The sequence below is a fragment of the Periplaneta americana genome, chromosome 10, assembly GCF_040183065.1.
Source record: "Periplaneta americana isolate PAMFEO1 chromosome 10, P.americana_PAMFEO1_priV1, whole genome shotgun sequence".
NCBI lineage: Eukaryota > Metazoa > Arthropoda > Insecta > Blattodea > Blattidae > Periplaneta > Periplaneta americana.
Genome location: NC_091126.1, coordinates 13,440,056 through 13,467,358, shown reverse-complemented (window position 1 = coordinate 13,467,358; position 27,303 = coordinate 13,440,056). Strand labels below are relative to the sequence as shown.

Sequence of the window (27,303 nt, the reverse complement as noted above, 5' to 3'; positions counted from 1 at the left end):
AAATGTTACACTATAGAAAATAAAAATGATCTACTACATTTCAGAATTCTAGAATCAGTTTTCATGAACTTTAATAGATGTAAATTATATTTTGGTGTATTAAATGGTTACATACAAAATATTTCATACTTCTGGTGTTAGTGATGTGGCCGTAGTGTAGCATAGGTAAATGGTTTTCAGTAGCCAAAGTGATTTACCTTTATATAATCTGCCACAATAAAGATGCCTTAATAAATTCAAAATTCAATTTTCAGCCACTAAGAATATTAGGATCATCTGTCATGCCTTAATTGTGAAGTGCAGATTTTAACTAATGCAGTAGAATCCCTCTTATCTAGCAACTAAGGGACAAAGACTGTGCTGGATAACCAATTTTGCCGGTTAATTGGAAAATGATTTCATAGGTTATTTAAAGACATATTGTTACACGTATGCAGAGGTGCTGCCATCTTGCAACTTCTGTCTCCAAACTTACCAAGATTACTAACTGGCTATCTCAGAAGTTTTAGAAACTGAGGCCATGAATTAGCTGTTTCGCCATTTATCGAGTGGGAAGAAAGTATGTGTTACTCACGTAATAGCTGTTTGTGCACCCAAAAGCTGCACATAACATCACACTCAGTATATATACTACACATCGATATATCATATAACATATAACAGTCCACACCTGTGGAGTAACGGTCAGCGCGTCTGGCCGCGAAACCAGGTGGTCCGGGTTCGAATCCCGGTCGGGGCAAGTTACCTGGTTGAGGTTTTTTCCGGGGTTTTCCCTCAACCCAATACGAGCAAATGCTGGGTAACTTTCGGTGCTGGACCCCAGACTCATTTCACTGGCATTATCACCTTCATTCCATTCAGACGCTAAATAACCTAGATGTTGATACAGCGTCGTAAAATAATAATCATCATCATCATCATCATATCCCTCACATATTAGACCCTGCAGGATCTGTTACGGTCTCATGCCAGTGCTTGCGTGGTCTTCCCAATTTCCTCTTTCCTCTTGGTACATAAGTAAGAATCTGTTTAGGCCATCTTGTGCGATCCATCCTTTCGACATGTTTTTTTCCACTGAAGTCGATATTGTTGAACAAAATTAACTATAGGATCCATTTTTAGTTCCTGCAATATGTCCACATTTTTACGGTGTTCCAGCAAAGAGCATCCCGCTGCTCGTCGCATGAACCTCATTTCAGCTGTCGTCAGCCTTTGCTCATCAGCTTTTCTGATTGTCCATGCCTCGCTACCGTAAGTGAGGACCGGTCGAGCTAGTGTTTTATATACCTTTAGCCTTGTATGTTTCTGAACATGGGATGATTTGAAGACGGTGTTAATTACGCCAGTGATTTTTATAAATTTAGATATTTTGTTTGACATATCTTCATCAGTGATATAAGAGAGGTTATAACCTAAATAGTTAAATGAATTAACACGTTCAATTAAAGTATTATTTATCATGATCTTACTTGGAATTGGGTTCTCTCCCGAAAATGCCATGACTTTCGTTTTCTCTTTTGAGATTTCCATATTGAAATCTGAGGCGATTATTTGCAAATTATAAATGGCTCTTTGTAAAGTTGTAAAGCTTCCTCTGTTTGAGCGATAATAACCTGATCGTCTGCAAACATTAGTGTATCGAGAACTGTGTTTCGATTAATTTGAATTCCAGCATGATGACTTTGTCGCCAAATGTATAAAATATGGTTCATATATATAATAAACAACAGAGGGGAAAGACCGCATCCTTGTCTAACACCTTGGTTGATGGAAGTCCAGCTAGTAGTTCCGCATTCAGTTCTTATGGCGTCTTAAAATAACCCAATAAAATAAAACATATAAAGAAATCTATGGAGCCAACAGGTTCTGCCCCGCTCTAAAATTGGCGACTTCCAACCTCACTTCCCGATGCGTAGTTAGCAGTCTCGGTGGATTTCAGATTTGTCGTTTGTGCACACAGAAGTGGCACGTGACATCGACATTTTGTGATAACGTCACACTGAGTATGTATACTGCACGTCTATATACCATATAACAGAAATCTGCAGAGCGAACACAGGTTCTTTTCCTCTTTAAAAATGGTGGCTTCTGGCATTACTTCCTAATGTGAAATTAGCGATGGCTGTTTCTTTGCTTCACTTGTATGCACATCGATAATAATGCCATATAACATTTAGCTCAGGATGTTAAGCGACATTTTGTACATAGCATTTTCTCCTCTCTGATTTGTGTATAGAACCATTGTGTCGACCATTTCATCATCAAAAAGTTGTTTGAAAATATTTTCAATGCTCTTAATATCACATGATCAGCAGCTGTGTTATCACAACTGCTATGCGTAGGTGGGTAGGAATACCTATTTCATTTTTCTCCATTTTTGCTGCAAGCATAGATGATTTATCACCCCTGGAGTCTCTTGTATCTTGATCCATTACAACATCATTTTCACTTGTATCATAATGAAGTTCTTCCACCATTTCTGGTAACATCTTCTGTTTCAGAATCAAAGAAATTTCATTTGCCATTACTTCTAACGCTTCTTCAGCAAGTGAACTCTCAGAGCTTTTAGACCTTCCACTTTTACTTTTTGGCATTTTTACAAAATCAGTTTGACTCATACTGTACATATTAGTTACTGTCTACGAGCTACAGATACAGTTGACTGGACTCAACAACCAGTGTGACAGTGTAACGAATACAGTGGACTGTCCTAAGTTCGACAAAACAGAATTGAAAGTTCAGTCCAATAAGGGTAGTGGGTGTGGCAGGTGAAATGAATACAAATTCGTATTGGTTATCCATCAACGAATACAGTACTGTACTTGCATTTCCTGCCCGCCCCGAGACTTGTTTATGTGGTTCTAGTACCACAGTGGGTTTCGACAGTTCCATTTCACAAACGGAACAATTCTCAAATAGAAAAAGAAGAGTTGATTAATTTAAAATCAGTGATCAATATGGATGTCCTAATCAATAAAATATTCTGTTTTCCTTTAACAAATGTATCACTACAAGACACAGAACCAATTCCCATTCAAATGGCAAACCCATTTCTTAGTGCTTGTATAGGGGCGTGTCTAATTCTCCTACGTAAGCAGTCAAACTTGATTTCTGTCGAACTTAAGAGCTTCCACTGTATTTAAATTTAAACAAGCCATACTACCAATAATGATAAACCATATTTCTGGTCGCAAGGAAGAAGGAAAAAATAATAGGCAACATAGAAGACCATGTGAGGTATTTAGACACCCGAACATTAATATTAATTAATTTTATAAAGAAAATTAGAGACGGGAAGCTTTCTTTCATGCAGAATGTATGTGTGACACATTGCATAACCCAACAATAAAGATTGCTATGTTTTGAATGAAAAAATTGCCAATGGGGTGTCAAAATACTCCATGCGGTCCTCAGAAACAAGATTCGTTCAGAAATCGTGGAGGAATGTACGTGCACAAACAGACAGGCAGACAAACAGTGTGCCAAAAGTGACATGTGTTATGGAGATGTTTTAATTTTTTTTTTATGAAAACCTTAATCTGTTCCTTGTAGTTTCACGGGAATTTCTGCTTTTAAAAATGAGGGAATTGTAAAGAACCAAGTCCATGTTATGTGATGGCCAGCTAAAAATGTTTAAACTATCAGAAGTGACCGTAAGATTGTCCGTTTAATTTGTGTAACATATAAGAATCCATTATAGGCCTGTTGCATAGATTTCGAAATTGTGGTCTTTCTTTCTTTGGTTATAATTTCAGTCAAATGTTCACATGCGCATATTTTTAATTGACTGATCTTTATAGGAGGTAAAAACTGGGAGTATGACACATTTCATGCGTAACAGGAAGCAGTGACATTATGGAGTGATAAAATAACTGTGCATCCCCAGTAGTATGCTGTCTAACATAGTCATGAAGTCCACACCTGTGGAGTAACAGTCAGCGCGTCTGGCCGCGAAACCAGGTGGCCCGGGTTCGAATCCCGGTTGAGGTTTTTTCCGGGGTTTTCCCTCAACCCAATACGAGCAAATGCTGGGTAACTTTCGGTGCTGGACCCCGGACTCATTTCACCGGCATTATCACCTTCATTTCATTCAGATGCTAAATAACCTAGATGTTGATACAGCGTCGTAAAATAACCCAATATTATAATAATATAATAATAATAATAATAATAATAATAATAATAATAATAGTCATGAAACCAGTGGGATTTTACCTGAACTACCATAACCTGAACCCCGATCTTGAGTATGGCTGAAATTAATTATGGATACTTCTCTCTTTGTTTCTGTCTCTTTCTCTACCTTTTTCTCTCTTTATATCACCAATATAGCTTCTTACTTACCTATTTTGATTTATGTAGAAATTATTAGAAAAGTTAATTTGATGTAAGTCTCTGTCAGATGAAAGGAACAGATATGATAAGTTATGTAATGAATTGCAAGATTAACTCTGCCAGAATTCTCATGAACAGAATTTTCAGAATTTTGTAGTGTGGTCGTTTTACCATAATTAGTAATCATAAAAAAATATATTTGTGTGTCGAATACAGTTTCTAACATAATATTAAGCAGAAGCAAATACAGTATATAAGACTACTTCAATTAAGGTTTATTCTTTGCCAAACTTTTATTCTTCATAACCGTAACCATAACCGTACCGTCCATCCGAGTGGTTATGTCACAAGGTCGTCAAAACAGGTGGAAATCACGTGACAGATACAGTAGCGTGCAAATTAATCCGAACAACTTAATTACTTATGCAAAAACACTCAAACGGGATAAAAAAAGGATCTAAGACATACCTCAGTAATCTATGTGGCTTCCCTTGTTCCTAATAACAGCTCTGAGACGATTTGGCATGGATTCCACTAATTTCCCACAAATATTCTTCATTTCTTCATCGCGAAACCATACACCAATGAGGGCAGAAATCGTCTTCTCCTTTGTAGAACAATCCATTTTTTGCATTCTTCTTTTGCAAATTGACCACAAGTTCTCAATGGGGTTGATGTCGGGTGAGTTGCCTGGCCAGGGGAGTACCTGAATATTCTTCATGTTGAAGAATTCTGTAGTTTTTCGAGACATATGGCATGGTGCCAGGTCTTGTTGGAACACACCTCTGCCATCCGGAAATGATTTTTGCAGCTTGGGTACGATTCTGGTTTCCAATAAGTGAATATATTTGTCAGAATTCATCATTCCCTTGATAGGTATTAATGCTCCAGGTACATTCTTCCAGTCATTCACTGTCCAGTGTTGATGTAATTTTGCCCACATTAAGCGTTTTTTTGCACATAACAGGGGTTAGCAGTTGCTTCTTAATAGGCTTACGAGCTCTTCGTCCAGCTTCCAAAAGCCTACGCCGCACTGTTGTGACGTGAATATTCGCCCCAGTGGTAGCCATTAACTCGCGGGTTAAGTTGACAGCAGTTAGTCTAGGATTTAATTTAGCGTACTTTTCCTGACAATTAAACGATCATCTGCAGGTGAAGTCTTCCTTTTCTGGCCACAGTTCCCTTTTTTCTGGGGTGTGATGGATCCAGTCTCCCTGTATCGTTTTATGATCGAATTAACAGTAGCCAAACCGATGTGACATTCTGCAGCAATTTGCCTCTGTGTCATAGAAGAATGGTCTGCTAATGTTATAATTTTAGACCGTTTTCGTGGAGTTGTATCCATTTGTGAAGACGACAGAATGTACACAGGATTACAGTATTAAGTTTTCAACACAACTGAAATGCTTATGAGTACAAAACGACAGGCAAAATGTCATATATTATAAAAAAAAATAATAACGACAGACCTTCAACAATGGAATTACACGTATTACAGATGTCAATTAAAGCGGTATGAGCAGCTGTGAGGCCAACAATGACAGAAAATGTAAAAATATGTCGTGTTCGGATTAATTTGCATGCTACTGTATTTACTTAATGGGGCCTTTTTCTTTAAATTATTTTAATCAGTTGTATAATATTACGTAGACTTCCAATCCCGTACAGCAAATATTTTCAGAAAACAGCCTAACAACTCAACTACTAGCCTTTGCAGAGGAGCAGCAGAAGTAGAGGGGGGAAACTTGGATGCGAAATAACCACTCAGCTGGGCAGTATTTAGACTTGAATTTTTTACAGTAGGCTAACTGTTGTGTTTTTGTTTTGTCAACAAATTCTGAGATGTGAAGAACTAAAATACGTCTGAAAAAAATATATACAGTAGAACCCCGATTATCTGTCACCCTATTAACCAATTGCCGGGTCATCCGACTGTCTTTCTCTGGTTTTTTTTTTTGTTACAGAAACATAGGAAGTACGTATTTTTTTCTAGGGAGTGTTATTACAAGCCTTTACACTTACACAATTTGGTCCACTGTTCGAGTTGCCGCCCTGTACAACTCATATATGAAATGTATTCCATAAGTGTCAAAAGAAAATGTGTTGTGCTAAGTATCGAAAAAAGTGCAAATAATTGAGTGGTTTGGGGAAAGAGAAACTGGCTCATCTCGCATCAGAACACGAAACTAATGTTACAACTGTGCGCGATTTAATAAAAGTCAAGGATAAAGTGTATAGAATATGTAAATCTACGACATGAGACCTCTACTAATACTATCTTTCTGCTGACACCCATTACAAAAAGTTTCTTTGCCCCTTAAAAACACGTCGTTGCCAACCGAATTTAAATTAGTGAACTTCAAGACCAGGAGGAACTTACAAATCACTTAATTTACGAAAATATTTTATGGTACGGATTATCCGATTTTTTCGATTAACCGTTCTGTCCACCCCCTTCATTACTACGGATAATAGAGGTTCTACTGTATGTTTTTTTAATTGTCGTACATTAACTAAGTGTAGCAAATTCTAAATGCATATGTGAAGTTATACAATTGAAATAAGTAGAATTCTTAGGCAGGAACTAGGGAGGGATGGAAAAGGCTGTGTATTTTCAGTTCAAATGGACTTTGGTATTGTAAACATAGGTATACAATGTGTCAAGAGCGATGACACAGTAGCAGGGATGATGAAGAAATGTTTTTACATCAAAATGTTGAGGCATATAGTATAGTGTTTTATGTGCATTTCATTTATTGAGAAAATAAGTCTATAATAAATCAGATCATTCTCATGACAAATTAGAAGTAACTTATTAATTATTGGAAGCGTGCAAACAATTACTGGTATTCTTCATACACTACAGTGGAGATTGTATATAACCACACTTGCAAAAGATTTGGATTTTTAGTCAGCCCTGCATATCGACAGTATTTCTAATAAGAACTGTAATTAGGATTTGATTATATAGAGTGTCCTAATCAAGCCTGAAAATAATATTTAATCTCCACTAACATAAAATTGGATAACGTCACTCACACTTTTGAAAAGCTAGCTTTAGTATTACAATTCTGTTAAGTTTAAAAACAACAAAGTGTGTTGTCTATTTCGTATGCTGTTTTGCGATTATACTGGCAAATTTATGTAAACATTTAATTCAAATTTATTTACAATTTACATTTGAAATGAATACATATGAATAGGTACCCGAAATGAGCATATGCTCGTGCTCGGGTACAGTCCAGTAGTCTACATAAATTTTACTTACTTACTTACAAATGGCTTTTAAAGAACCCGAAGGTTCATTGCCGCCCTCACATAAGCCCGCCATCGGTCCCTATTCTGTGCAAGATTAATCCAGTCCCTATCATCATATCCCACTTCCCTCAAATTCATTTTAATATTATCCTCCCATCTATGTCTCGGCCTCCCCAAAGGTCTTTTTCCCTCCGGTCTCCCAACTAACACACTATATGCATTCCTGGATTCGCCCACACGTGACATAAATTTTACAGAGATCAAATAATAATGCTGATGATAGAAATAATAGTAATAATAATAATAATAATAATAATAATAATAATAATAATAATAATAGAATAATCGTGACAGAGATGATGCAAAGATAGTAATAAAAAATAATTCATTATTAATAATAATAATAATAATAATAATAATAATAATAGTGATAAAACAAAAATATTTACAATAATAAAATAAATACTAAGACGGATAAAATAAAATATAAAACCACTAGCGAGAGTTAACACAACTTAAATAAGCATATAATAACCGGAAAAAAATGACAACTCGAAAATCAGCAGAAAAGTTCATTGTATCGCAGGCGACAGCAACCGCTGTATTGACATTGTGTTATGCATTAATGGTAGTAGGGGGGAGCCAAAAGTCTATGTAACTGCTGTTCTGTTCGAATCTTCTCGTACAATCATGGGAAGTTAATGCTGCAAAAACAAAATGTCTACGAGTCAAACTGTTCATTATTACCAGGATAAATACAAAATAATACTGAAATATATTAATCAAGTTTCAGTTACAGATCTCCCCTTTTGTGCAAGAAGTATTATATCAAAATATTTTATGAATGGCGGGGAAAATATAAATTTCAAGAACTTTCTAGTGACAAGAGATAGTGACAAGTACAATCAAGTGTATCTGTTAGAATAAAAATATGTCGATGCTGAGGATTAATATTGACAAACCAATGTTTTTATTTTGAATTTTCATTTTTCACAGAATGAGACTGGCTTAAAATTATTTCCAGCATTTGATGTAGTAAATATATGAAGCAAGCCTGGACACAAAACATGAACTTGTACACATTGACAATAACAAAATACTTATACTCCAATAAATTAAATTATGGAACACCTTATTTGTAATCATGATTCCTTCTTTATTCCTGTATTTCCTTTCATTTGCTCTGACTAGGCACGTCTTGTATGAACACTGCATGGCCACTCTGCTGTTGCTAAAGTTGATATTTTAAATGCACTGGTGTATTGTACTATAGCATTTTATGTATATTTAAATTTTATTGCATGCACATTTGTTTTCTCATCTACAAGAGTTGAAGAATTTGCAGCATTTGCAGTATAATTTTATTATTTGAAATCATAATGCACAGACTTCCGAGGATTTGAGTACTCCTGTCCCTCAGTGCCTTAAATAATCACTGAACTAATATAGAAATGAATATATACCGGTACATCGGGTTTTATGACAGGTGTGTATATATGTGTAATAGTTTTAAAATTACAAAGCCACTAGCACAGCACAGGCAGTAGTGGGTTGAACACGTGATTTAAGATTATGCTCGGATGTGGGTTCAAATCTCTCTTGGGCTGATTACCTGGTTAGCATTTTTTCGAGGATTTTTCCAACTGTAAGATGAATGTCAGGCAGTTCAATGGTGAATCGTCGTATTTACCATCTCATTAAGATCAATTCTACCAACACTAGGTAACTGTGCAGTTAACTAATAAAAAATGTTTGTTGCGATAAGAAGTTGAATATTGTGATAGGTTGAAAATGTGTAAATTTGACTACCAGTAAAAAATTTGTTACAAAATTATCATCTGACTAGACACGGAAAAAATTAATAAATTTCGCCTGTTATAATGTTGTTGTTTCCCCCCCCCCACATGTAAGGAAAGGTGCAGACAAGTACCAAGTTATCAGTAATTGTACATTTGTATCACATTACATGTGTAAAAATTGTAGTGTTTTTCATGCTGACAGAAAATAACCATTTCATTAAATTTTCATTTAATATATCAGAGTTGCCAGCTCACCCATTTTTTTTATTTTTCTAGGTTTCTCACACATTCTTTGCATAAAATATTTATTACGAGGTACTTGTATTATATATTTTTTTGTTTTAGTATTAAAGTATGTAGGCCTATTTGAAATTATTGTAAATCATTATAATTTATAAATACGAAAAGTATGATTTATAAGCGTATTCTTTGTATAGCTTGTTAGTGTGAGAATCATAATATTTCCAGTAGTCATGAGAATGTGACCATATGTCACAGTAATGAATATTTTTAAATGCTAAGAAAGAGTTCTTCACATGTAGAATTGAGTAATAAACTTAGGACTATGCATGTTGATAGCTTTGTTTATTTTTTTTACCTAATGTAAATATGTTGGTGTAGTGACACATGTAGGGTTCATGTAACTAGTGCGTTTGGAGTCAGTAATTTATTATAGAAAACCGTGTTTTTGTCTCGTAGGCCTAATATTGAATACATCCATTGAGCCATCACAATTCTAAATTTCTTAGTTTTATTTGATTGTCACTGAAGGACTATAGTGGGAAGGATGTATCTATGACCTCCATAAATTGCAAAGGTGTAGAATAAAAAATAAATAAAAAAAAATGTTGTGAATTACTTTTGGAGCGACCCTCGTTGTTTTAAAAAATATATAACCTGTACTCATTACCTCAATAATTTCATAATTATTTGGGCATTTATAATATAAGCTCACTATACTCGCGCCATTTTTAGTGTCCGTTTTCTCCTGTTTCACATTCTTTCACATTTATTATCCTTCTGACGGACAAAAAGTAGACTTCAACATTAGCAAAAACTAAATGAGGTACCAAATTAAAGCTTAAACATTGTAAACTAAAATTATTATTTCCAATCGATTATAATTATTTTATCCCCCCCCCCCGCCAAAAAAAATATATATATATTCTTAAGTGCTTATATAATGTGACATCTTTTGAATGGTTCAAGATAAATAAATAACTGTAGTAAGCTTATGTAACATTCTTCATAGGTAGGGAATCATTTTGGCGAAATAAGTTTTACCCTAGGTCAATTTTTAATGCAGTTACGTCGGTCTGAAATTTTATTAATTTTTTTCTTTTCCAAAAAATTTTTTTTTTTTGGATCCATTATTTCGATTTTCAATTTTGAATTGTATAAATTTCTTAGTTTACTCCCAAGAATCATGTCACCAAAGTTTGAAAGACATTAAGGAAAAAATGTGGATTTTTATCCTAAGAGTCTATGTAGGCCTACACATTAACCTTTTGTTGCTATGGAAGATATTTGTCACAATTTAACCCTATACACAATAATAGGATGTTGATTTCTTTTGGAAGTAATTCAAAATTTTAATTTGTTGCAATATTGTACTTTATAGTCACCACTTTTCTCAGAATCCATTCCTGACATTTGTTTCCTGTGTAAACTGTAATTTTCTTTAGGTATGTTATGCTTTCCTATGTTATACACACGCACGCACACACGTATTTATAATCTCCGGCATATTTATATTAATTATTGGCAATTTTCCACGGAACCACGAACTTTCTTGAAGAAAACATGTGTTGCATTTCAGAAGACAATCTTTTTCTCACACATCCACCAAATGTTAAACGAAATTTCTTGTTTCTGTGGAATCTTCCTTAAGATGGAATTTTAAATTCTTCTTCAGTTTCGTATTTTGGTTGGAGGTACCATTAACAAAGCAGGTTAATACTGTTGTATTCCCAAATCCCTAGTTTTATAATTGCAAGAATTACCTATGTATCTAGTATTGTCACATCCCACATAGAGTGAATATTAAGAAACTTATCTACAGAGTTGATGTAGAGTAAAGGTAAGCGTTCACTACATCATATCGCACTCATCGGACGAATCGCACAAATTGGAAAAAGACTATCTTTGCTGTAATTGTTATGTAACCGCGTTCACTACATCATATTGCATGAATCGCCTCTCGGCAAATCTGTCCACATTTCTCGGATGAGCAACTTTTCCGATGCGTGCGATCATGGCCTTCTTTAATAAATCAATTTTAATTGGTCATCTGTTACTATTATGTTGTGCCATGTTCAGTGTCGCGCCAAAATGGCAGACGGAAAACTTATTTCGCTTGTAGAAAATTGTGAAGAATTATATAATTTCAGGCGTTCCCATTACAGTAATCAAGTCGTTTCTTGCAAATATATTACGTAACCAATATTTCTTTCGTTTCTTCCTCTTCAATTAAGACGCATGAAGCAATTACAAATTCTTATTCGCTAACAGACGTAATTAATAGACCTAACCCCAACTCCTCTGTTTTCAGTAATGTCAATATCGTACGACGTCATGTTTTAAATAGCTGATAGTGGAATCTGATGAGGTGATGAGGTGGAGCCTTTACAGTGAACACACTGCAATTAAAGTATCTGTTGCGTGCGATTCGTACGAGGAGTGCGATACGATGTAGTGAACGCTTACCTTAAATAGTTGTTTATAAGTGCAGGGTCTCTATATAAATGTTGTGTATGAGATACATCTGTGTGCAGATGATGTTGCAGAACTGCTTGTAATTTTAATTTTGTTCTTGATGCATAAACTTTTTCGTTGTTTAGGTTAATTTTATACTCTGTCAAATTTTCTCTTGCTCAAGAGTTACTTTTGATTATAGTGATACGATTATGCATGAAAATCTGATGCTGAAGTGTTGACAAAACTTTGTTATTGTGTTGTGCTGACTCAGGAACCTGTGTGGGCCATCATCAGGCAGGTATGGTACCGGCCCTCACATTCCGTTTAGGCTGCAGTTATCATTGTAGTGAAATGCTTAGCATAGTTCATGCATTTAATTTGTTATTGACTAGCTGTAGGCTGTGTATGTCTTTGTTATAACAATGAGATGTGGCATCAATGCATGCATCTGTGTGCAGTGTTACGTGACAGTGGTGGAAGCAGTGATCTGTTGCTTTTGTTAGGTGAACTGAGGAAACTTTGAAATATGAAGACACATTGTAGTTAGTGTGTATAGTTAGTTTGTCCTACTAATACTATAGTATTAATGCAAAAATACTTAGGCCTAAATCAGATTAATATTGTTTTACGCTAGATTGACTGAAATTTGATTTTTTTTCCCCCAAATAAAAAGTGTTTGCAGATGAAAGCTCTAGGTCTACATCTTAGACCTAAATTATTTATTTTATGCTCGACCATGCCGAAATGTAGTAATTATACACCTGGTAGCAGCCCTTTAATGGACCTCATTAAAGTTCAGGTGTTCCACCAATCAGAAAATACCATTGTAGCAATATGAAAGTGTTTGCAGAAGAAAACTCTAGGTCTACATCTTAGACCCAAATTATTTATTTTATGCTCGACCATGCCGAAATGTAGTAATTATATGCCTGGTAGCAGCCCTTTAATGGACCTCATTAAATTACACCTATTCATTAAAGTTCAGGTGTTCCACCAATCAGAAAATACCATTGTAGCAATATGAAAGCACAAGTATCGATTATTCTCGGATATGCAATCAAAAGACTAGACTCTTTAGATTATATCAAGGTCAAGTCGACATTTGTTTCTCGGAAAAAATCAATACTTTCGCGTCTGCGCACATCTCACAATTTCCGAGGTATTGCACAAGGTCAGTTCCGCTCCTCAGTCAGATAGGAATAACATGAATACTTATGAAAAATTTCAAGTTAGAAATGTGGTCGAGCATAAAAAGTCGTATGAAACTTGACTATAATGGTAATTAAGACGCTCGTATGAAAATTATGAAACGAGCGCAAGCGAGTTTCATAAACATACTCACGTCTTAATTACTACCATTATAGGCTCGTTGCATAATGTACTATTATCAAATTTTTACAAAAGTATTACAGCTAACACTTACAGAAGTCTGATCGGTAAATCCTTTCTGATTTTGGAAATTTAAAGTCTTTGTGTAATATGATGCTCTAATTCTTCCGAGAATAGTGTTTTCATAAAGGTAAAATTGAAAAATGTGTGCTAGTTAGTTACTAAAATTAGCATTCAACACTTTCCAAACAATGCCTTGTAAACTACTTGAATAACTGATATGGAGAGGATTTCGGTGAATCCTGACTGCCATACTCAAAGAGTTTTACAAGTGTTTGTGGAAAAGATGCCTATATAATGGCAAAATATAAGCTTATTGCATGTAGATACTCGTAATTGCCATCTTAGGTTTTCTGAGTTTTAAATATCTTAATAACAAGGGAACCATTATGAGCTGAAGTCGAAATCTCCTCTCAGATTGTGCACAAAAATTTCCATGGCAGATATAAAAATGCAAAAAGAAAGTGTAGCTGTCCACACTAAGTGTAAGAGTATGGAAATTTACTTGGAATGTTTAATTAAGAAACATGGTGCATACAGGGAAAGAGTAGTTGAGTAGCCATCCTCTATTCTCTGGAATTCCTACACTCTCACATGACATGCTATATAAGATCGTGCACTTAACGGGAGCACTATCTACTCAAGGCTAATATTTTCTTCAAGATTTATTTCGCAACCTTATAGTTAGTGTGTGTAGCTAATTTTTTTGTATTCTGTCTTCTGTATAGAACTAATAATGTGCACATTTTGAGGGGAGATTTAGTTACGAGTTCATTAATAATAATGTTATAAGTTTCCCCTTCAACTATGACAATACAATACGTGAAACTATAACTTAGTTGAAATGTATGTAGCGAATATGTCCTTTGCATAACTCTCTATATAATGTTCTAAGAATTTTCTTTCAAAAGATTTTTCTGGACACAGTGCTGGTTGATTTATGAACATCTTGTAATAGAAATTAGTTTAACATTGGTTGCCTTGATTTTTCTATTGCTACACAAAACGAAATTCTTGCACCTCTTCTTGTTGTAGAGGGTAAATGAAATGTGGTTGTTCAGTCTTTCAGGCACTAGGGAAGTGCGATACAGAGATTTTCGAGTAAAAGTATGTGTGATAGAATGTTGGTCACTACATTCAACATTGCCCATGTGCCGCATATTCGGAATTCATTACTTTTGCCTTGGTCCCATTTGTCTGTTGTCCATACAGGGTGAAAGGGGGCCGATGCACTAAAATTTAAGAGGTGATTCTACATGCTAAATGTAACAAAACTTTTATTGCACTTTTCCTTCGATGAAGCACTCTTAAGCAGGAAGAAAATGGTCTTTGCCCAATGTTTGCAGCACTCTATTGCGGTAATGGCCCAAGAGAAATGACTGATTGCTATACAAGCAGATAGGTAAAAATAATCTGAACAGTCTTTTTTTGCATATCAAACCGTTTAGCCATGAATTTAAATTGAATAATTGCGAAAATTGTTAAAATAGATCTTGCAACGTAGTGCAATGTCGCACGTCACCGACTGAGTACAGCAGAGGGGGAAGGGAAGGTAAGGATTGCAGGCCGGGCTTGGTAGAGTTATTGTAGTAGCCGTGCTGTTGCCAAATGCTTCGTAGATACATAACAATTTCCTCTGAAATGGTGAATATTGCAGAAGAAACTTATTTAGATTTTTCGAATCTCTCCTCATGATCTATTACCACTTTCATTTTGGTGCAGAGGTTACCATCCACTCTATATAATTTGTTCTTTCCAAAATTATATACACCCTTCTCTTCTCCTTACCCATCATGGAGAGAGCCAGGAGGATTATAGCATGATATCCCGAAGAACTCATTCCCCTAGCTTGTAACAATGTCAGTCAATTCAATACATTTGGGTGCAGTTTTAACAAAGTGTGTTATGTGGCCGAAATGTAGTCATTGTAAGAAATTAGATATTCCATCTACAATGTCAGTATTTGACTGCGAGAGAACTTCATAACTGCCGATCACATATCAACATACTTACTTACTGGCTTTTAAGGAACCCGGAGGTTCATTGCCGCCCTCACATAAGCCCGCCATTGGTCCCTATCCTGAGCAAGATTAATCCAGTCTCTACCATCGTATCCCACCTCCCTCAAATCCATTTTAATATTATCTTCCCACCTACGTCTTGGCCTCCCCAAAGGTCTTTTTCCCTCCGGCCTCCCAACTAACATTCTATATGCATTTCTGGATTCGCCCATACGTGCTACATGCCCTGCCCATCTCAAACGTCTAGATTTCATGTTCCTAATTATGTCAGGTGAAGAATACAATGCGTGCAGTTCTGTGTTGTGTAACTTTCTCCATTCTCCTGTAACTTCATCCCTCTTAGCCCCAAATAAGTGGGAAAGTTTAAGTGTATGTTTGATGTGGACGGAAGTATTACTGGGAAGGTAAGACATAAGACAAACATTGATATGTGCCATAGACTATGATATCTCCTCTGTAGAGGCTGTCAGAAAGGAGTAAATGCCTTCCTCTCTCTGCATATTTGGTGTGACCTGAGCCAAACATGGTAACATCATCTCTGTAATGGGTGGCAGAAAGGAGGAAGAGCTTTCCCATCTGCGCGTTATTGATTTATGTCTAATCTTCCCAGTAATACAAATACGAGCACATTAATATTGTATGTTTGTATGGAACACCCTGAGTTAAATACCTCAGTGATGGCAAGTGTATGGCTGCTTTCTAAAATATTGCCACTTTCAGAAGTGTCTGATGAACATGATATTTCAAATGTTTGCCAGGCAGTGAGGAAGGTCAGTACATTGTGCATTCGGAGCAAACCCTTATGCTCTTTCAGTAGCTCAGGCTATTTCGCGAACTCAGGTTTCATTCCCAGCATTGGATGAAATGGTATTTATGCTGGACAAGACTGGAGGATGAGGATTTTTCTTTTTCCTTATCTTTACAAAATTATATACCAATCTGGGTAATACATGGAGATGGTCAGACAGGTATAGAATTTCTCTGTGTAAATCACAGATATGACTGGTACATTTTACAATGTCCATTGGGGAGGACCAGGATGTTAAATCTGGTGATCGTTAGAGACTTATTCTGAGTTGTGTCTGGGATGAAAATCCACCTGTTAAGTTACCCTCGCCTCACTTAATCATCCTTGGTTGGATGGGTTGTATGTACAATAGATCAATTGGTTTTAATGCAGGAGGACTTTCATCTATCCACTTCATTGATGGAATAAGAAAATATGATTATCATTAATACAAGAAGTTCCAGAACGTTTCTTAAGGACATGAACACATTTTGATGCTCTTGTCTCGAGTGTGTGTAATTAAAGCTTCAAACTTAGTACTGCAAGATTTGTCTACCAGTATTGAACTCAGGGAACAAGAAATAATAATTTCTCACTCTTGTAGCAATTGTAATAAATTGTAATATGTTATTATTTTTGTTTAATAATGGTATAATTTCCCAATTAATACATACAACACTATCTAAAATGTACAGTATAGAATGAAAATAACAACAAATATATCCGAGCAAATTGTAATAGTGCAGAGTGAAATTTGACTCAAGAACATTTCAGAAATAAATAGCATAAAATAAGTTTCGTACATTTATCAAACTATTATGTAAATTAGCTTTCATATAAGTTTGTAAACTTTGTGCCCCCAAAAATAATGAAAATAATGAACAACTAAATAGCGTTTAATTATTGAATGACCTTCACACTATAATTTTCAGTCACTGATAAATATCCAGATGGCTGTACAATGACAAGTTTGTTCATATACTCATTAGTTATTTAAGTAAATAAACAACATTTATGCAAATGTAAAAGTTTCCACAAGCTTCTAAGTACACATCAGCATTCTTCTGTACATTAACCTGTATTGCTTTTTTTTTCACTTAGGAAGTATAATTTCAATTTTATTTACCTACTTTAATATGAGTGTGCAATTGCAATTGGTTACATGTTAATTTTGCCATAAAACCTGCATAGTGGTATCTTATGTAGAAAATTTGCAAGAACGTATAATTATTTAATCTGAGTATGGTCATATGTTTTCTACGAGGACTGGAGCATAAGTTATGGTAACTGTTCGAAATTTTGAAATATGCAAATGAAAGGATAGGGTATGTGTATGAGTAGGATAGGGTAGGGTAGAGATCAAACATCCATAAACGACACATGATCCAACTCGTGTTTGTTATGCTAGTTGGAATAGCATTACAACACACATACCCACTGTAAAAATCCCCTAAAAACCTATCAGGTCACATCAATTCTGCACAGCAGTCGATACATAACTTCATGATGCGTAACATCATATTCATATGGTGAATGCGTGGCATGGTGGTCGACTCACAACTGAATTCACATTTCTGTCTATGCGACATATACTTGTACTATGGATGCCATATGACTTGCAGCTCGTGATTTAATTAAAAAATAAATAAATAGTTGCCATGACTTAATGCTAACCTTTGTACACAGCCTGGAACATTTGTTTTCTGAACAATAATTCTATTCAAACTCAGCAGTAGATTTGCTGTTCATTTTTTGTTACAATGCATAAGGACAGTAGGTACTGTATAAAATTTCTCATATATTCATTCCCGTAATGTAGCTTCAGCAAATAAGAATTGGGTTACAACTGCACTTCTTATGTCATTCTTTTGAATTCAGTACAGAAGTGATTATATTCATCCACAATTTCTTAATTCTTAAATCGGATTTTTGTGGGTATATTGTGGAAAGTTTGGTGTATTTAAACTTATTTTGAGCTATGTAAATTTTTGATTGCTTCATGAAAACTTGCTATTGAAAGATTAAAATTGCGTTACAATTTGTTACAGTTGGTGCCAGGTCCACCATTTGTTTTTGGGGCATTTCTGGTTATATGTGCCCTGTTGGTCGCCGTCTTCATCCCAGATGGCACGACACTCGGTACTAATCTCAGAACAAGCTCCCGCCGACAATCTGGTAAGTGTTTGAATGTTCGCTGCAATGCTCATGGTAAGTAAGGATGTTGGATGTCATGCATGTGTTTATTAATTTGTCAGGAACTTTTTAAAATTGTTGTACATAAAAGTACGTCATTTCTATCAAAGGACCCTCTGGGATATATGCCAAATTATCCCACTCACAATTTTCTGTATGCATTGACCTTCAGTATGACTGCAAAGCAGTGCAGCATACTTCATAGTTAAAGATAACAGAACTCTAATTAACACATGCTAAACATTTGTTTTGTTCTGTTGAATCTCCTACATCCAGCTGGTCTTCGTTTAATTTAACATTGCATAACAGTTTTGAATTCTGTCATATTAATACTTAAAATAATTTTATGCTCGACCATGCAGAAATGTAGTAATGATACACCTGGTAGCAGCCCTTTAATGGACCTCTTTAAAGTACACCTATTCATTAAAGTTCAGGTGTTCCATCAATCAGAAAACACCACTGTAGCAATATGAAAGCACAAGTATCGATTATTCTCAGATATTCAATCGAAAGACAACTAGCGAAATGTCACGGAGGCTGGAAATCCAATACTGTCGCAGAAGGTTACGTTCTGTTACTATAATAATTAGCGTTAATTGTAAATAATATTCAAATAAATTCAATTTGTCATCTCGTTTTTCAATGTCTAAATCAATTTCAAGGTTATATCAAGATTAATGTTTATTTTACTCGCTAGATTATATCAAGGTCAATAACATTTGTTCATCGGAAAAAATCGATACACACAATTTACGAGATATTGCACAAGGTCAGTTCCGCTCCCCAGTCAGATAAGAATAACATGAATACTTATGAATAATTTCAAGTTAGAAATATGGTCGAGCATAAGTCGTATGAAACTTGCCTATAATGGTAATTAAGACGCTTGTATGAAAATTATGAAACTCGCTTGTGCTCGTTTCATAAACATACTCGCGTCTTAATTACTACCATTATAGGCTCATTGCATAATGTACTATTATTGATTTATTGTTTTTCCTGTAAGTGATTAAACAAATGTTTATGCAGAAATTGTTTAAACATTGGGAAACATTTTATTATTCAGACACCCCTTCCTGTTGCAATGAATATTGCAGACAGAGCTACTCATGTCAACATTGTGCAGTTTTGAGGAAAACAATGCATTTCCAATACCAGTACATCAACCTTGATTCTAGTAAATATGCATACATAAAATTGATGATTAATGTAAAGATACATTTTTTGATATCTGAATACCTCGTTATTGTTCTGAGTACCGGTACCTCATTTATGTACATTTAGTATAATAGAGACCGTTCTAAAAATAGTACAGGATGAAGTTAAAACTATCATCATTAACTAATACTATTTGCTGGAAAGTTATACTAAATTTCTTAGGTTCTATTTGTTCTTTTATGAATTGGAAAATGAAATTGTGCATATAATATATCCCAGATAAGAAGGTAGTCAGTTGATGTTTCAAAATTTGCTTCATTTGGAATAAGAAAGACTGCTAGCTTGCATTTGAAACTTAAAACCAATTTTGTTCTGTATAATGAATTACTGATACTTTGTGTAGTGTAAAAATGAACAACAAGCACATTCTAATTACCAACTATTCATTTGTTATCCTTTAAAAAGTATCTTGTCTGAATATAATGAAAATTACTTATACGAGTGGTGTCATTTGTGCTGGTTAGAGGTCTGACGATGACATATATGGAAAGCTTGGATCATTTTAACTTTGTTGGAAATGGTAGTGTGTTGTTAGCATTGCGTATCGCTAGATTCTCTGATAAGTGTGTACCCAAATTGAAGTCAAGCAGTCAGGTACACGGCTTGTGAATATTACAGTAGCGTGCAAATTAATCCGAACAACGTAATTACTTATGCAAAAACACTCAAACGGGATAAAAAAAGGATCTAAGACATACCTCAGTAATCTATGTGGCTTCCCTTGTTCCTAATAACAGCTCTGAGACGATTTGGCATGGATTCCACTAATTTCCCACAAATATTCTTCATTTCTTCATCGCGAAACCATACACCAATGAGGGCAGAAATCATCTTCTCCTTTGTAGAACAATCCATTTTTTGCATTCTTCTTTTGTAAATTGACCACAAGTTCTCAATGGGGTTGATGTCGGGTGAGTTGCCTGGCCAGGGGAGTACCTGAATATTCTTCTTGTTGAAGAATTCTGTAGTTTTCCGAGACGTATGGCATGGTGCCAGGTCTTGTTGCAACACACCTCTGCCATCCGGAAATGATTTTTACAGCTGGGGTACGATTCTGGTTTCCAATAAGTGAATATATTTGTCAGAATTCATCATTCCCTTGATAGGTATTAATGCTCCAGGCCCTTCATGTGTAAAACAACCCGAAAACATTACTTTAGCGGGGTATTTGGGTGCTTGTTGGAGATGAGCTGCTGTTACTTTTTCGGATCCTTTCCATACATAAGAAACACGATGGCCGTGGACCTCAAAATGAGACTCATCGGAAAAAAGTACATTCTTCCAGTCATTCACTGTCCAGTGTTGATGTAATTTTGCCCACATTAAGCGTTTTTTTGCACATAACAGGGGTTAGCAGTTGCTTCTTAATAGGCTTACGAGCCCTTCGTCCAGCTTCCAAACGTCTACGCCGCACTGTTGTGACGTGAATATTCGCCCCAGTGGTAGCCATTAACTCGTGGGTTAAGTCGACAGCAGTTAGTCTAGGATTTAATTTAGCGTACTTTTCCTGACAGTTAAACGATCATCTGCAGGTGAAGTCTTCCTTTTCCGGCCACAGTTTCCTTTTTTCTGGGGTGTGATGGATCCAGTCTCCCTGTTTCTTCATCGCGAAACCATACACCAATGAGGGCAGAAATCATCTTCTCCTTTGTAGAACAATCCATTTTTTGCATTCTTCTTTTGTAAATTGACCACAAGTTCTCAATGGGGTTGATGTCGGGTGAGTTGCCTGGCCAGGGGAGTACCTGAATATTCTTCTTGTTGAAGAATTCTGTAGTTTTCCGAGACGTATGGCATGGTGCCAGGTCTTGTTGCAACACACCTCTGCCATCCGGAAATGATTTTTGCAGCTGGGGTACGATTCTGGTTTCCAATAAGTGAGTATATTTGTCAGAATTCATCATTCCCTTGATAGGTATTAATGCTCCAGGCCCTTCATGTGTAAAACAACCCGAAAACATTATTTTAGCGGGGTATTTGGGTGCTTGTTGGAGATGAGCTGCTGTTACTTTTTCGGATCCTTTCCATACATAAGAAACACGGTGGCCTTGGACCTCGAAATGAGACTCATCGGAAAAAAGTACATTCTTCCAGTCATTCACTGTCCAGTGTTGATGTAATTTTGCCCACATTAAGCGTTTTTTGCACATAACAGGGGGTAGCAGTTGCTTCTTAATAGGCTTACGAGCCCTTCGTCCAGCTTCCAAAAGCCTACACCGCACTGTTGTGACGTGAATATTCGCCCCAGTGGTAGCCATTAACTCGCGGGTTAAGTCGACAGCAGTTAGTCTAGGATTTAATTTAGCATACTTTTCCTGACAATTAAACGATCATCTGCAGGTGAAGTCTTCCTTTTCCGGCCACAGTTTCCTTTTTTTCTGGGGTGTGATGGATCCAGTCTCCCTGTATCGTTTTATGATCGAATTAACAGTAGCCAAACCGATGTGACATTCTGCAGCAATTTGCCTCTGTGTCATAGAAGAATGCTCTGCTAATGTTATAATTTTAGACCGTTTTCGTGGAGTTATATCCATTTGTGAAGACGACAGAATGTACAGAGGATTGCAGTGTTAAGTCTTCAACACAACTGAAATGCTTATAAGTACAAAAGGACAGGCAAAATGTCACATATTATAAAAAAAAAATGACTGACCTCCAACAATGGAATTACACGTACTACAGATGTCAATTAAAGCGGTATGAGCAGCTGTGAGGCCAACAATGACAGAAAATGTAAAAATTGTCCTGTTCGGATTAATTTGCACGCTACTCTATATTGTTCTAATTCGGGAGAAAGCAATTGTGGATTATTCAAGAGAGGTGTTGCTTGGAAACTTGGACTTCCCTTCATTACAGGTGACACATGAAAGGAACTCACAGTATTCCGAAAGTTGTATCTACCTTTTACCTTCAGGTGGGCAAAAGAGTAAGAAAGATATCTTGCTCATTATTGTTAAGTATGTTGTTGCTGTTGTTTCTGGCAGCTTTACAGTAAAAATGTCTATCTCGAATGCTAGTCAAGGCAGAAAAAAAGTTAGTAGAGTCACTTGAACATAAATATTGCTTGTGGGATTTACAAAGAGCCAACTTAAAGTCAATCCATGGTGTGATAGACCATTGAGGGCAAAAACGAACTGCTGGCATCAAGTATACATACCTCAACGGAGGTGAACGATCATCTGACAGTAAAGGGATAACATACGGTGTCACTCTGAGTGGCGCAGTTGATATAGTGCTGGCCTTTTGTGTCCGAGGTTGCGGGTTCAATTCCGGCCCAGGTCGATGGCATTTAAGTGTGCTTAAATGCGACAGGCTCATGTCACTAGATTTAGTGGCATGTAAAAGAACTCCTGCAGGACAAAATTCTGGCACACCGGCAATGCTGATATAACCTCTGCAGTTGCGAGTGTTGTTAAATAAACCATACTTTAGTGTGTTTTTTTTTTGTTTTTTTTTTTAATAACATATGGTTAGCATGATGATCCCCACAGCTGTTAAGCTGACTTTTAAAATCGAATTTCGCTATTCACTATAGCTCACCAAATTAATCATGATATTGTTAAAATGGTCCAAACTTAACTTTCTTTATAGGTAATATTTATGTTAAGTAAAAATTGTGGCATTTCAGAATACAATTGTGCTTGTGTCAATATTGTCTCGGTCATAGACTGCTATTAATAATATTCTGGATCTAAATTAAAACAAAAAATGAATTAACAAAGACGTTTTTAGATATATCATGTGCTTCGTGTATCTTTACAAATAGTTCTGTTTTCTTATTATATAAAATTACGAATACAGAAAAAATATTGTGATATTCCAAACACCCAGGCAGAGATTTTGAAAGAAATATGTGGTTTACCATTCATATACCCACAAAACTGGGCTTTGTTCCGTTGTCTACTGATTTTTTGTAGCATTAACTGAACCAGATGCCATTGGGTGTTTACTTAATTTTTTAATATTGATATTCAATACATGTTTTGAGATAAGGAAAGGACGTTGTAGTGCAGAACATTAGGAGATACCTTGAGGTGAAAACTTTTAAAATAAATTTAGCCAGTTTCCTTATGGCATTGAAGTAATTGTGTTCATCCATATTGGATGACAATAAAAACATGTTGGATGTGCTATGTTCCAAAAAAAAATGTATGGCTTTCTGTGTTAGAAATATTTTCGAAGCAGAAAATATTTTTATACGATTGTATTCTGCCTCAAAAAAAAAAAGGATAGAATTTGGTAAAGATTTATAACATGATGTATGAAGTGACATACATATATACGTATATATTTTTTCGAAGAATATTTTGTATTAATGTCAGCAAATGATAATTGCGTTAATTCATGTTTAGTGCAGCATCTTTGTATTATAAACTGAGAAATGTTATGTTTTATAATCAGTGTATTTTGCTGTATATAAGAACAGTTCTGTGAGCATTTTGTAGTTTAATGATGTCATTGTATTTTAAACACGAATTGAGAGTGTTCCACTCTGTTAAGAAGATGTTCTCTTACAGAAAATAAGAATTGATTTACTACAGTTATGTTGTCTTGGAATTGACAACGGGAAAGAGTTATGTCTTATATTAGACATAACTTAAGTGAATTGTATATGAAAACATTTTTCATTGCTCCAGTATTCTCTTCGATGGACTTGAAATAAGAAATTTCTCTGTAAAAAATTGTATAACTAAAAAACCTTTACAGTATTTAGCTTGCTATATATATAGCCTTTGATGAAACCAATTTTGTAGCATAACTCTCATCTTCTTCAAATTCGATATCTTTTTATGCTGTAATATCTAGTCTTCAAATACAATTCCATATTTATTTGAATATATTTCTCTGTGCATAACAACCTGTGTAACATATAGTGAGGAAATGCATGGTGTTAAACCAGACAATTGACACATAAATACAAATGAGACGATGTAAATGTACGTGTGCTTGGATGAACACTACACTGAGTAGATCAGTTGCCAGCATGAATGTATGGCGTGTTCTCGATTATTTTGATACAAATTAGCACCAGTGTAACTCCAGATCTCGGTGAGGAGAAATATCTGGAAACGAACGTTATTGAGAGGGTTGCCATTGCAAGAAGGCTGAGTTGTTGAGTTGCTGCATGCCCCAAGTAGTGCAAGTTTGGTGCTAACCTGCCTGCTGAGGCTTGTACTGTGTCCTGTAGATGTCAGCAGCAGTGCAGCTCGGAGACGAGACAATGCTGAGGATGACACAGGAGATGACCCTACCTGGTTCCACCGTCCTAAGCTGAGACTACAAGGTGCTGTGTTAATGTAACATCTTGCATGCCTCCTCAGACTTGTGCTCTGTATGGGTTCATTGCTTTGTTTTTAAACTGCAAGATGTGTGCATGTCGATTCTCTGTATGTGAACTGAGTTGTATCAGTTTACTGGAAATGAGTACTACATGTCTTTTTGAGTGAGGGGATTTCCCTCCCCTTGGTATTCATAATAATCATGTCTCTAAAAGTGCACACTCTGTCGTCTTTAATCTTGGTTTCTTAACTTACACAGTTTCGTCTGTTTCGAGATTAATTGAACGTCATGCTCATAATGAATTTGCACAACATTAATATCATGATATAAGGTGAGCAAAATTTCGCTATAACACTCTACAACATCATCACTGTCAGCTTGTGCAGTGTTACAACCAACACCATGATAGTTATTTGCCTAGAGTGGACGAAACATATGTAGTTTTATGCTCGACCATGCCGAAATGTAGTAATTATACACCTGGTAGCAGCCCTTTAATGGACCTCATTAAAGTACACCTATTCATTAAAGTTCAGGTGTTCCACCAATCAGAAAACACCATTGTAGCAATATGAAAGCGCAAGTATCAATTATTCTTGGATATGCAATCGAAAGACAACTAGCGAAATGTCACGGAGGCTGGAAATCCAATACTATCTCAGAAGGTTATGTTCTGTTACTATAATAATTAGCGTTAATTGTAAATAATATTCAAATAAATTCAGTTTGTCATCTCGGTTTTCAATGTCTAAATCAATTTCAAGGTTATATCAAGATTAATGTTTATTTTACTCTCTAGGTTATGTCAAGGTCAATGACATTTGTTTCTCGGAAAAAATCGATACTTTCGCGTCTGCGCACATCTCACAATTTACGAGATATTGCACAAGGTCAGTTCCGCTCCCCAGTCAGATAAGAATAACATGAATACTTAGGAATAATTTCAAGTTAGAAATATGGTCGAACATAAAGTGTCATATGAAACTTGCCTATAATGGTAATTAATATCCTCGTATGAAAATTATGAAACTCGCTTGTGCTCGTTTCATAAACATACTTGCGTCTTAATTACTACCATTATAGGCTCGTTGCATAATGTACTATTATGTTTCTTGTGTTGATACGCCTGCCAGGAGAAAATGTTGTGCATACCAGTGTAACAAATTTTTTTTTCGTCATGTTATATTCAAGGTTAATTGTCCGAATTGACAGTCATAATGACATTGATTGTGCACAACGTTAATATCATGATAAATAGACATACGATTTTATGGTGAACCACGAAACCCCGAAATTTGTTAATATGCATAGTGAAGAATTAAACTTGGTATTTAAATGGTTCCTGGCCATAAATACGTGATTTTATTGTCACGATGAAGGATGAAATCCTGACTTATTTCCAAAATAGCTTGTATATTCGCGAATACAGGTGAATTTCGATGTTTTAAAGACATTTTGTGCAAAAGAATTGCACTTCAGCTACAGAGATGATCACTCACTTCGAGGGTTCATCTTATGCTCTTGCCCTTAGAGTAGTGTCAAAAGTGAATGAGCTCATTGGCAAGTACACATTGGTGGAAATACCAGTGTCGCAATAAGGTACTTTGGAAACCATGGAAGAAATGACTGTGAAGACCAAGGTCAGCATAATGAAGTGATTCAAAGCTCTTGTTGTAGCATGTACGTAGATACATAAAAACTGACATACGAATAAAAGACTCTGTGCACAACGTTTTTAATCTCTTTTAGTTTTGTTTCATTTGAGTCAGTTAAGAATTGCCAATTGCTGCGATAATTAAGAATGTTTCCACTCAGAAAATATAAGGGATATTTTAAAATTCTATTTCGAACTCCAGACTGAAGTAAAATCTTCTTCATGTGAAAGTACTGGCTTTTGGATGTGCTTGGAGGAATGTTACAGGATCACAAGCTTACAGCTTTGAAATATATCCGAGCACTTCATATCTCAGTTTTAAATGCAGATTCAGAGAGGGCTCTGTCCTTCTTTTCTCATATACTTTCAGATAAGAGAACCACACTTCTTCCAGAAAATCTGGAGGCAGTGTTCTCTTTCTATTTTAAGTAAGAAAACACTTAGTTGATTTATTTAAATTCGTGTCAACAATTTTTTGTGTTGATTGTTGAACAGGAACAGAGTTTTGCTTTGTTCTATTTTATTTAATCATTAATTTGCTGTACCGTTTTTAGATTTTTTGATTATAGAATATTTCAATTGTTTTTAAAAATATTTCTAATGTATCAAGTAGGACTAAGTGTGTTTCTAACAGATCTTTAACTTAAATTAAATTTTTCAAAAATTAAA

General features: G+C 35.5%; 1 protein-coding gene across 7 annotated transcripts in view; it reads left to right on the top strand.

Annotated features, from left to right (window-relative positions):
* The window catches only part of LOC138707446 (hippocampus abundant transcript 1 protein), a 141,436-nt gene that overhangs the window by 101,096 nt on the left and 13,037 nt on the right, over positions 1 to 27,303 (top strand). For 4 of the 7 annotated variants that reach the window (XM_069836902.1, XM_069836909.1, XM_069836907.1 and 1 more), the window contains exons 11-13: positions 12,361 to 12,387; positions 18,335 to 18,461; positions 24,889 to 24,984. In XM_069836902.1, the coding sequence (XP_069693003.1) occupies positions 12,361 to 12,387; positions 18,335 to 18,461; positions 24,889 to 24,984 (250 nt within the window). The remainder of the gene's footprint in view (positions 1 to 12,360; positions 12,388 to 18,334; positions 18,462 to 24,888; positions 24,985 to 27,303) is intronic. The other 3 variants (XM_069836904.1, XM_069836903.1, XM_069836906.1) reach the window with 3 other exon arrangements.